General features: G+C 36.4%; 1 protein-coding gene across 3 annotated transcripts in view; it reads right to left on the reverse strand.

Annotated features, from left to right (window-relative positions):
- The window catches only part of CDKAL1 (CDKAL1 threonylcarbamoyladenosine tRNA methylthiotransferase), a 414,554-nt gene that overhangs the window by 143,888 nt on the left and 257,305 nt on the right, over positions 1 to 13,361 (reverse strand). For all 3 annotated transcript variants that reach the window (XM_085310031.1, XM_085310029.1, XM_085310030.1), the window contains one exon: positions 2,654 to 2,799. In XM_085310031.1, coding sequence (XP_085166157.1) covers positions 2,654 to 2,799 — 146 coding nt within the window. The remainder of the gene's footprint in view (positions 1 to 2,653; positions 2,800 to 13,361) is intronic.

Raw genomic sequence — 13,361 nt, forward strand, 5'->3', positions numbered from 1 at the left:
ATTTGTGTTTCCGGCATTATATTCTATGTATTTTGCAATTGGCCTTTCCACTAAACCAAAGACATTGTCATCCAGCTGAGGAGAGCGGCCCTAAAACAGAGAGAAGCGCATAACAACTGACTGCACTAGAATATCAACCCTCATATTTTAAGCACATTTCTAGAGTTCTTGTTTGTGAAAAGTTCTCTTGAGAACTGTCTAGAGCTTCTGTATAAAATATTCTGTGCTAAACATAATGCTAGACATAAGGACAAATCTCCATACCCCAAAGTAGGTACTTCCACAAATCCTGGCTCTCTAGAGGATGGAAAGGGTTTGCTACTTTTTTTTGGAAGGAAACAAGTCCCAAACTGTTCTGCTGATTGAGAAGAAGATCCAGGAGTCACGGTTGTCTTTGGGGTTCCAAAAGCAAAAAGATTACATACAATACGGTTCATTCTTTTCTTTCTTCACTTTTACCTGACGTACTTCGTTTTTATTTGCTTAGATTTCTGAAATCAAGTTATCAAGCACTTAACCGGTAACAACATAACTCCTTTATGTGTGGCTTTACTCCTTCAGTACGTCAGCCTACAGAATTATTGGTTTAATGAAATTTCAAGTGAAGATATTATCACAGTAGATGTCATATTTTGGAGGTGAAGGTACCATTTGCAATCTACTGATAAGATCCTGTATGTGATGTGTTGGAAGTTTCTAAATGACTTCATGGCCCTAAGAATAGGGAAAGAAGATATTGGGGATTCTACTTTTGCATTATATTATTATTTATTTTATTTTTCCTTTTTGTTAAATAGAAGATGGAAATAATCCCCTTTGGCTATTAAAGTAGTTCAAACACATACTCAGTTTTAGTTGTTCTGGCTCCAAGCTTTGGAGCTGTCTGCAGTAATGTTACATCCTGGTAATCTCTGTGCTGAGAAATCTTTATGGGAATATCTGTATGAGAATGTAATAGCTGGCTGCTGCCATAAGAGGAGAGACTACGAATGAAGACTCTATGCTCTTAAGTGCAAAAGAAAAAAAAATAGTTTTACAGATGTGCACATGTTCACATATATCCAATATCCAAAACATTTTCTTCGCATAKCTTCCTCATCCTGCTGCCATACATTACAAAGAATTTTCCATCCATATTTGAACACTATTTTCTAATTGGAACTACTAGATAATTCGGTAGTTTTTTWTTAAAGTAGGATGTTTATTATTTTTTTAAAAAATAAGGAATCTAAATCATTATTTTTCCCTTGTTAACTATAAAAAAGACTGTGGAAAATGACATATGTCATAGATTACTATATATTCAATGACCAGCTGTTTTAAATTTGGATATTAAGTAATTCACGCTTTTCTGTGTGCAAGAGCTGAATGATTTAATAAATTCCCATATGTCCTAACATGTGCCAGCTATACTAGGTTATCTGAAATCCAGCTGCTGTTATGATAATAGCTGCCAATGTTAAAAACTACTAAAGAGAATAATGAATCAGCTTCAAGTCAACTAAGATATAAACTGACATAGTTCCCACTTAGGATGTGTGTCAATCTATCTTTCAATTAAAAAAATAACCCATAGCTACATGAAAATTAAGTACCAAAAATCTATGTGCATTGTTTAGGATGGAAAATTAATGCCCAATCAACATATAAAAAGTATGAAGATGATAAATAAYGAACTCCTATTTTCACAGGCAGCTCCATTTCAATTAGTTGTTCTAAATGTATCAGAAAATCCTATAAACTATACATAATGTTTGCAAAATAGATTTTGTTGTTTTGCAACTTGCTTTTCTCTTTTACACTTCACAATTTCCAGGCAGCTCTTGCATCACATATTTTACTTATTTAAACTGATGGATTTTTCAATGATCTGGATCATGAAAAATTTGGTTCTTCTACGTGCAAGTATTTTGATGAAATTTTAGAGGCAACAGTACAAAAATGAAAAGAAAAAGCCTCTAGATTAATTCCAATACTCATCAAAATATTTCAGTGGTAAATTTTAAATGTTAAGAAAAGATTTCACTAAGTATCAATTTATTACTTGTAGTTACAGGAGATTTTCAGGTGAATTTAACTTTTGTCTTCAGATTTGCATAAATACAACACGATATGATACACACTATTTCTCGGAATTAACTCTATTCTTAAAGAAAATAATTTTGAAATTATCCTATAAATCATCAGTCCCATAAGCAAGCTTAGAGTATTACTATAATGATGTAAATGTACACCAGCTATAGGACATAAAATACTTAAAAAGTATTAGCTGGAGCTGGATCATCTCCAGTACACAAAGTATACAATGCTGAAAAGCCACATTAAAGAAGACTTCAATAAACTGAACTTCAAGCAGTCTATATATAGCAGTTTAAACATAAAAATAATCTAAGAACATATTATTTGAAAAAGATTAGGAATATATTGACAAATTAAAACCATGTCATGCAGAGATTTAAGATASTTATAAAAGCTCAAGCAAAGGGGCAAACCACATCAAGGGGCTTACAAAAAACTCAGCAACTTTGRAAACTTAAAGCAGCTCATTCTTTTTCATACCTTAATTATGAAGGTGCAAATAATTGTTTTCAGCCACATGTTCTTAACATGGAGGAAAAAAAAAAGCTCTTTTCTTGAATATTAATAGACTTACTTTTCTTTAAGGAAATCCACTACTTGTTTGAAGTCTGCTACACAGTATTCTCTTTTCATGTCCATGAGTACGCTGTCAGATGCAGACTGGACTGGTATGTGCAGAAAAGCATATACTCTTGGATGATTGAGAATCTTTGCCATTTCCTAAGAGTTTTTCAAAAGAAAAAAATACTCATTTTCAGTGGCTCATTCCTAAAAGAGTGCAGGCATGTGAAAATACTTGTAAGAAGTTTTGTTTAAAAAACAAAAGAAAGTTACAGGATTATATTTTATTTGAGATAAGGATGACATTCCCTAAAGAGTATAATTTATCAATTTAAGGGAAAACTTCAGAAGCAAAGTATTGTGAAACTCACTCCCATCTCATTAAAACCTTGAACAGTGCTTTCAGACAGTGGCTGGTTTAAATTTGAGTAATGGCAAAGGCTACCTGTTTTCTTGCCAGAATCAAGTAAGTTATCAGCTACTTAYATACGAGGGCCTCTGACTTGTCTATCCTTAAGGTAGGCTGCTTGCTAACTAAGATATATCTGATCAYTTACAGCTTTGTCCCTGTACTAGTCTGAAATCTGTTACCTGTGTTATTCCAGATATTATCTAGAAATTAAAAGTGCTTTTGCTTGATACAATAGATAGGACTAATTAGTGGGCAGCTAAGACCACTGTGATGGCTTGAAAAGAGGCAGACAATGTTATACCTTACATACAAATATAAAAGGATTAAAAGAAAGCATAAACAGAAACAAAATAAAAAAAAAAAAATCAAACCAAATCCCAGAGTGATACTTAGCAGGATGACAGAATATTAGGCAGGGAATAGAATAAGGTGGCTACATTTCTTTCTTTTTTATTATTTACAGAAGTAAGGACATACAATCTGGCAAGAAAGTTTAAAAGATGTTTTAAAAATTGAGACAGAGTGACATCCAGATCATGAGTAATATGGTACAACATGGTCTGTTAAATTTTACCCAGCAAAAAATAAGTGAACTTGGAAAAACAACTGTATTACACACACAATCAGGCTTTCCCCGACGGTTTCCCACTTTCTTCCGGTGCAGGGAGCACAGGGCACAGCGCCGCCGCCGCCGCTGCCCCGCGCGCTCCAGCCAGGCTCCCTTGCACCAGCACTTCTTTGCCAGCCCAGATATCCCAACTCCGACGGTGCACACTGCTGCCAGCTTCAGCGGTTAAGTTGTAWTGGTTTACAAATTCTTTCCAGATCGTTAATCAGCAATATATTAGTCATGCACCTGCATTTTCTCTCAGTATTTACACAAGGTTGGCATAGACCGTTCAAAGGAAAGGTAAGCGTCTTTGCGCCTTTTACCCTTCAGGTAGCTGCCTTTCAAAGCGACTGATTTTTTAGAAGAACGACTCTCTCAGCAGACACTTTTCACTCACAAAGATGTGCATATAAGCCCTCAAAATGCTATCTCTGTCAAGAATCCTATCACATAAATGCCTGAGAGAAGCAGTTAGGTTATTCACTGGAATAKCTACTCGATCTCAGATATGTGAACTGAATATTCGAGTAACAGCTCTGCTGGTAACGGGCGGTGCACAATTTGATGCGCAGCAAGGTGTGTGCAGCTGAATCTGGTTCTCGGTGCAAGCCAGAGGCAGGTCGACAGTATTCGTGAATGATCGAAGAAAATGCCAYGATGCCTCCTACAAACTTGTCTTCTCAAAATGCTTCCATTTTAAACAGAACCATCTGCCTACGTTCTTATCGATTTCAGGGGTTCAGCTAGAATAAGATATATTTTCAAACTGAAATGCTATCAAACAAGTTCTGTGAAATGAAGAGAGCAAGAAGAGGCTTCCTTCTTCCTCTCTTAAGCTTCAGAAAACAGTGTAAATGTAGTTTATAAGAAGCTTTCTAGCAGTCACCTATGATTTCTTGCTTATCAGCAATAAGRTATGTTCTTGTTCCTAAAACATCASAAATGGCAGAAGTGCTGGAACCCAACCTATAAGCCATAACCCTGCTACTCAGCTTCTCTCTTACCTCAAAACACTTTACTCAAAAACAGATTTATGGTACAAGAAATCTATGAAAGTCAAGTTTCGCAAAACGTTTCTGAATCTGCCAAGTTTTTAACAATAACTCGCTCTACAAAACAGAAACAAATTAGTTCTTTTTCACTCTTTTTAAATTTAGCATCCTTTGAATAACAGTCTCTTCTCTATGTGATCAATTTGTGAATTCTTTTTAAAGGTCATAAACTATTTTTAGATGTTCTCAACTTGAAATCTAAGTGTTATTTTAACCAAGCTTTTGTAAGGCTTAAGCAGTATCTCATATGAAAGCAATAACTTGCTACAAAATCAGGGAATATTGTGCTTAAAAATTTACACAGATTTTGTCCTTTCCACTTTGCAYATACACTAAAAACATATTTAAGTTATTTCTTTTCTACCTTAAAATAAAGTTTAATTCTTTCTCACAATAGGAGTTGCTTTTAAATTTTGTATAAAATTAGATACAYATTGCAGGCCAGCAGAAAACAAGTAAACGAGCCTAGCTAACTAGTAAATAGTCTTTACCTGTGTTAAACATCATCTGTAGTAAAGAATGARAAACTCCTTGTTTTATCACAGTATTTTTTGTTAAAGTATTTTTTTAGAGGTGATGAAATTCTGTAATCACGTGAAAGTATTCATTTCCTTTTTCTTCCTTTTTATTAAAAAATAAGAATTTTGCTACAYAGTGTGAAAAGTGAAAAAATGAATCTTAAACTACAAAAATGCTTTTCAGTGCAGAGCATCTCAAAAAACCCCCTAAGCTCACTAACTGCTTACCTCACAGTAACTTGCAGAAAACTGATGGAGTTGCTTGATCTACTTCAGCAGTATGTGCACTTCTTCACTTAAGAAGAATTAAAATGAACGGCCATTCAATAGCCATATTTATCCAGACAATACTGCTTCTGCTAATTACCTCATATTAAAAAAAAAAAAAAAAAAAATACAAGTCTCACAATCACAGCTGTGGATATCTTTCAGGATTAAGAACACGACTCTTCTCATTTAAAGTCATTTCACTCCACACTCTACCAATATGTCACAAGATGCCTAGCATTAATTAAGTGAACACTTCAMCTCTCACTACAGGTCTCTGTATACAGTAGAAACCACAAATGTAAGCTCAAAAAAACTTAAAAATCCTGAGGAAATTCATCAGATGGTCACTTATGCACTGAAGAATATTGGCAATTCCACGACACTATTTTGTACTAGAAAGATGCACACCAGTCCCTCAACATCAAAGACAACGCTTGCTTTAGAAAGTAAATTGCTTGTCACCTGTATCAGATACATTCAGAGCACACACTATACGCACAGAAATCCTCATGCAGGCTAGGTGAGGTAATAACAGCTCTCATGTGTGTTCTGGACCTTCAAAGCTCCTTTGAGAGAGGAGGAGATTGCAAACAACTCCACTGCAAAGTCTTTTCTTTGTGCGCTTTCTATAGCTAAAGCTATACATCGCATGTACTTTAAGCAGTACGTTCTGTTGAGCACATTCACGTATCTTTAGGTACAGACCTGTACCCTAAGGCCCCACTGATAAGGTGACTTCCCACCAACTACTTTGGAATCATAACTATTAACTTGGTGGATTTAAAAAAACACAAATTGTTAACATAAATGAAACAAATATAAGACAGAAATAGCCGATGAGCCATTGTCTCATGTCATTTGCAAATTTGCAGAAATACTCTTTCTTTGACTTACCTTTTACAACAAGAAACTCTGAACGTGTAGTTCATATGCAAACAGAATAATGAACTAATCAAATGCTTTGCTCAAGAAATTAGAAGAAAATAATCCTCCAAGAATTTTAAATGTTCAGATAGAAATACAGTGTTCTGTCTGAAAAACTTCAAGGTGTTTTCAGTCTTACCTTTTATCCACCCTATACCTAAAACTCCAGTGAAGTACTTTTACTGCATAGGTTTACTTTAAATACAGCTGTGCACTGGACAGTCATACTTAGTTGATTCTGACAGATTTTCCCACATCACAGATTGCATAAGGAATATGAGATTTCATCACTTAAGAAAGTTATTAGTTAATATCCCAGAGAGCACCTGAAGGACATCATGGACTAACATATATCTGTACTTCACAGTGTCTTACCATTCTAAGCCTAACATCTGTGTCCTGTTTATGGGCTGCTTCTTTTTTCTAAACAAAGCGCTTTGCATTACTAGATATAATTACATATTTCATTGTAGGAAAACATGTAATATAGAATTTATTTTATTTCCATCTGGAAATAATAAAAGAACCACATTTTAAAATTACAAGACTGTGAAAGAAAACTTCTGTCTTTAATCATGACTGAAACAGCTGATTGCCTCTTTCCCCCTGTGCTATGGAATCTACTAATAACCAGACGAACAAATAGTAGCACTACATGAAGAAGAGATTTCATGTAAGAACAAAAAGGTCAAAGAGTAGCTCAATTTGCTTTAAGCTGAATTTACAAAAAAGTTGTCTTAAATTTGGAACCTAGCAACATAATATGTGGGCTATCCTTCCAGATACTGATCATATAGGAAATTATTTTTTTCAGTTCTCAGCAGCTGCAATACATCAGAACACAAGGTGCATTGCCAGAAAGATTTTTATCTGGTCACTATAATTTATCACAACAATTACAACACACAGATTTAACCACCTCACTGGAAAAATCGATCCTTCTGTTTGTAATGACATCACGAACAAATACAGGGAATCACCAAGATAACAAAAATCAATATTCGTGCACCTTGGCCAGTATCAGCAACCTTTTCAGGCAGTCATTTTTTGTCCCCTTAACCCTCAAGCAGGCAAGAATCCGGTATTTAAATCCTGTCTTGTATTTGAGTCACTATGATCTGAATAACCTGCTTCCTAGCAAAAAGGTTTTGTTCTCTGCCAACAGTGAAACCCAAGGAAACGCTCAGGCATAAGGAAACACAACAAAATGGCTTTCCCTCCAAATTTCTTCCCCTTCTGGCAGCGACTAGCTGGGGTTACAAAACGAGGGGGCTCTGCTGACAGCTCCCTTTCAGAGGCACCGCAGTGGCACCACCAGCAGAACCTGGATTGAAGCCAAGCGGCTGCAGCCCACTTGATGAACACTGCCGCTGTCGCACGCTTCGGGAGCAGATGTGCTCCACCGACGCAGGCACGGCAGCGACCAGGTGGGACACGACTGTGTCCGAAGAGCGCTTAACAGTTTTGCTGAAATCAGTGAAGAGGGGATCCCTCCCGACCTTGATCCCCCAACACGAGCAATGAGGTTCTGCAAATCGACAACCGTATAGGAGGTACAACCACAGACCTCCCAAAGGACCTCCCGAAGGACACTTGCCGGAAGGCGACGCCTCACTCTAGCCCATACGTGAAGCAGGATGGACATAACAAAGCCGCATGCTGCGCGAGCGCTGCCGCCAGCTCTGCCCCACGTAACGGTGTGACTTATGCCCAGGTCTAACCGTGCCCATTAAGAGAAGGCATGTCGCACCAGAGCCGTCAGGAGCCCTCACCGTTCTGACCAACGTCATTTGAACCTTGAAGTCAAATCTTTGGGTTGCCAGATGGATGTGCCAGTTGTTTTGTCATATGAGAAAAAAATGCCTTCTGGATTACCAAACAAAAAGCTRGTATTAGTTCAGGCCACCTTTGGAAAGGGATACAAACCAGACTGCAAGGCATGATTTGCTGGCAGGGCAACCAGCAGTATGCACCATATGCTCAGCCCTATCTATTCCCAGTTGCTCTCCTACTTGCAGAATCTCCCTGTTTTTTCTTAACTTCATAAAAGCAGCAACTCCAGCTAGTTAAGTAATTGGGGGAGGGTGGTGGGGAATACTATGTATTATACCTAATCTCTTAAAACAAGCCCAAACAAAAGACAAACTATAAGCCTTCAAAATCTTGGTGCATCTACTTTTATGAAAAATGAGGAGAGCTAGCAACACTTCTTACAAAAAACAACACTGCATTTCATAGTCCAAAGCTTCAGCTAAGTTTTGTTCCATTTCTTCCCACAAGTCATTACATGAACAAGGAAACACAAAGCAGCAATAAGTAGCTATCTGACTTTTTACTTAAAAAGTACAGAGTTTACTTTAGTAAACTTTACTTTTTACTTTTACTTTTTACTTATTTTTCTGTACTTAAGTACAGGTCTCCTACTTAGGTAACAACAACATAAGTTTCTCTCTAACATATTATTTTTAAGCTGGTTACACTTGGGGGTGTGTGTGTGTGTGTATGTATGTATGTGTGTGTGTATATACACATATATAAAGAATAAAAAGAAACTCTCTGTGCAGTATGATTTTTATATTTATCTAGGCAAAAATAGTAATTCTCAGTACAGATATCATGTGCTGTGTTCCTGAAATGCTTCAGGATGAGAAAACTGGTATCCCTACCCAACACTATGCTTCCAACATTGAAGTAAGATTTACTAAGTATTTGCACTGGGTATGTGCTGATTGCTTATTAATCAGCCTGTCTGCAATCGTGAGCGCAGGTGAAACATCCCAGTCCCTGCCAGCGTGTCACCAAAATACTGCTGATTCAGTGAGACATTCAGCACTTATAGTATCAAACTGATTACCTCAAGGTTTTGAAACCTTCAATTCCCATTTGAACTGGTGCAAGTTGCATGGTTGGAAACATGAAGTAAACAGTTCAGTGCTTTCAAAGGTGAAACTCTTACTGTTGGTACTGCAGTCATCATTACAATTGTAAAGATACTTTATGCAGTTTTGGAGGGTTGTTTGTCCAGTTTCAGTAACYAGAATCACTACAGTGAAATGTATATTTAAATTAACAGCTAGAATGATGGCTTGAGGARTTATATAGTCAGTCAACCAAATACAGTTAATTCCTTGTGAAATGATCAATTCTGATATGCAAGAAAATATACACCCCCCATTTCTAATTTCTCATCACAAAACTCAGCAYTATTTTTTTTCTGTAAGTAAATTAATGCTCCTCTTTGCAAACTGTATTGGAAACACATATATTGGGAAGTTCCCTAAAAGGCTATTTATCGTCACAGCACAGATTGAGACATATTGTGTCTCAATCTTATTTTATGTAACCCTAACAAAACCTCAAAAATTAATTAATTAACAGAAACAGGACTGTCGCACAATCCCTACAAAAAAATACTTTACCAATAACACATCCCAGGACACTAACTTCTTGCCTTCACAAGTCCAGAAGAAAGCAAGTCTTATCCATACCATRCATTCGTACACCACTTTAAAGAGAGTATCTCATATGATATAAACAAAAAACAATGGGTTTTGCTCAGAAGAAAAGCGCACAAAGCACAGAGCGGGTGGCACACCTCACTGTAACTCAGCTGTGCTGRGATAGGTCAGTGCCAGGAGGCTCCCTCTTGTTTCCCTCTTGATTTTGAATGAGCATACACAATACATAAGAATGCACYTGCTTTAGCAGGTTACAGTGGAATGAAAACAGTGAAACATTACAATCTAGACCCAAACTTTAGCCAAGTGCTATCAGCTTCTATCTATTCTAACAGAATAAAAACATTCAAAACCATAACAACAAGATTCATAGGACAGAATTTAGGTTCTTCAGTGGCTCGTCTACATTTAACATAACTAAATTAATTAAATTCAAAGGTTGCACAGAAGTGATTTTATAATGTCTTTTCTCCMATTTACAATTTTACAGATGCCCACAACCAATATTCTTGTGCAGTTTTACTCAAATTTCTATACTGATTTCCTTTTTCTCATTTTTAAGTCAAAGAATAATCACCTAAAACCGTATTTTTTTTTAAACAAACGCCAAAGCCTGATGAAGCAAGCAGTCTTACTGAAGATTATGCAGATGACGTTGCAAAGTACAGTGAATGTGACTGCTCATCTATCAAAAAAAACAAAGGATTTTATGCACCTAAAGTAAATAGAAGCTCTGGAAGAGCATGGGAAGTAGCTGGTAGAAGTTTGCTTAATATAAATAACTAGGAAAGTGACATCTCATTTGGTTTTTAACGTAAGCACCAATATTAAAACAAGATGGCCCAGTTTGTTATGTAAGATRCATATCTAACGTTAACTTCTTCCCCCGACTTGAAGCCCTGCTTTCAAACTGCTAAAATATTCACTTTATTTGGTAAACATGTGGTTTCCCATACATGATATTTATTTTTTTGAACAAAACGTTCAGATAATGGTGATTTTTATTTTCTGCTAGTAATTCACCAATGAAATAAGTCTCAACTCCAAAGGTCTGCTGTGTATTACTCAGTAGTATAAATGATTACCAAAAAAATTACAAATGACAACYCAACACTAAACACAAAATTGAGAGTAGATCTGTCGGCATTTAAATTCTCTTGATTCTTACGATACCTAAGAAGCAAGAGCAATACTCACGTGAGCAAATCACWGTTGAGTTACAGTTAACATCCACAGTTTTAACTGGTCAAACAAAGTATTACTTAATGTTAACTCAAATTTTCATGCACAGATTATTAAATACTGCAGAACACTAGATATAAGCAAAAAGTACTTGCTTTTGAAAGAGAAATGAATCTTACATAAAAGCAGTTCCTTCTCTGCAGTGTTTCTCATCTAAGAAGGTTTTCTAGTACTGCTGTAAAGCAAAGCATGAGCTTCATTCCCACCAACCCAAACACTACTTTCTTCATCATCTGGAGGCAGGCCTTTACTGTTTATCAAAGTTCTCAATGCAATTTCTAAGTTTTCATGGACATCCAAGATTCACAAATACAATGCACAACCTTTAACAAGAATAATGCAGATTCTTATTTTGACATTTATTAAACCTAATCATGTTCCACCAGCTTTCAGCAAACATATCTATCACCAATCATTATGGACAACAGAACAGGCTGAGTTTGAGAACTTAAAATTCTAGACTAGACAAAAAGAACRTGACTTGTCTCAAAACACAGCAGAGATTCATCCCTTTCCTATCCCCAGAATACCCAAATATGTATTCATTCTGAGATGGAATCGCCCATGAAAAAGTCCCCATGATACTGTGCTTTAAGGAGCAATTTCMAGGACACATGCTATATCTGGAAACCCAAAAGAGTAAGAACAGGTTAAGAGGAAGGTACAGAAGAAACAGAGGTATTTATTAGTATTAAAAAAAAATGTAAGCAAAGGTATATGTATGGCCTCTGTAGTACATATAAGCATTTAACATAATACTAAAGTAAAACTAAGCATGCTTTTTTCTTTTTCACAAGTCCAGTTGCAACCATCTATTACTGTAGTCTCKAATCTCCTCCTTCCCCAATATTTGAAATTTCTTTCAATTTTACTGGTAGCAAGACAAACACAGTTTGAGTAGAGACAACTATGTAATTACAGTAAGGGAAAGTTGCATGGTCCACCGACTAYAAAACACTCCCAACACTTATGGTAATAAGAGGTCATAGAGGCTTAACTACTCATTTATTTAAATATATGCCACAGTTTTCATTTTTTTCTGGTCAAATCAACAGATTTTAATTGGTGCTTTCAAATGCAGCAGTCAATGAAAATGTCAAAAATAACACTAGAAACAAAGCAAATACATGCCTCTGAAAGCCTTTTAATTCTTGAAATCATGCTGCCTTCTTTTTGCTATTGAAGAATGTGTGTATATTCCTTTTTAAATGCATTTCAAATGAGTTTAAACGCTAGCTTACCAAAAACTTCAGCTTATGGACAATGCTCAAAAATGTKTAGCGCACTCTTAGAAGATGAAAGAATATGGAGAAAAAGAAAAGTGAATTAGTAATTTCACAGCAATACATAACTACGTGCTGTGTCAGGGCATGTCTGGGGAAGCCATCTGTAGGATATCAGCTTCAATGAGGGTAAAGAACATAAACACTGAGCTGACATGAAAAATCAAAGCGAAAGAGCAAAGAAATACTATTGCAATTCTCAGCACACTTGCTATGTCTCATGCATTTAAAGACACTGCTGCCATGCGACTCCATTTCAATGGCTGCTGTATCACTAAAATGTTCTGAATTAATAATGGAGATAAAGCCCACAGATGGCATATGGCATGGTTTGAGATAGACTCATTTTGACAGGTGACAAGGAAGACTACTCATCTAGTCATGTGAAATTAAGCACTTACGGGAATGGCAGGTGTGAACTGCTTTCTTTATACCGATTTGGAAGCACCCCGTCACTCACACAAAGTGCTGTACTAAACTCCCAGCCTAATCTGGAAGTAGAGCTAGTGTTAGACTTGCCAGGAAGATAAGCACAGGCTGAAATGCAAGCCCGCTTACATCCTGAATGATCTGCATTCCCTCTCGATTTGGCCAGAGCCCCAGATACTATGCAAGAAAATAAAGTTAAAAACCTAAAGAAAAGTAAAATATATTCAAGGCAGAAATCGATCTCTAACACTACTCCACTAACATTAATTCGTTTCAACCAGCTATAAATTTGGTCCTGTTTTTGACTTCTCTACTTCCCATTCATCTTTTATCTACTACTACTCTTTTAATGGATTTTTCCGATCTCTCTCTCTCTCCAGTAGCCACTGCAAGCGGATGTAACATGCAATCTCCCTACAGCGCTASCCGGTAACTCTAATACACCTGTAGAATAAAATACTGAAGGTTACTTCTAAAGCAGTTTTGGTTTRTGCCAGTTTTGGTATATGTTGATCCTACAGGA

Source organism: Rhea americana, unplaced genomic scaffold, assembly GCF_003343005.1.
Source record: "Rhea americana isolate MKP2758 unplaced genomic scaffold, rheAme1 scaffold_31, whole genome shotgun sequence".
Classification (NCBI taxonomy): Eukaryota; Metazoa; Chordata; class Aves; order Rheiformes; family Rheidae; genus Rhea; species Rhea americana.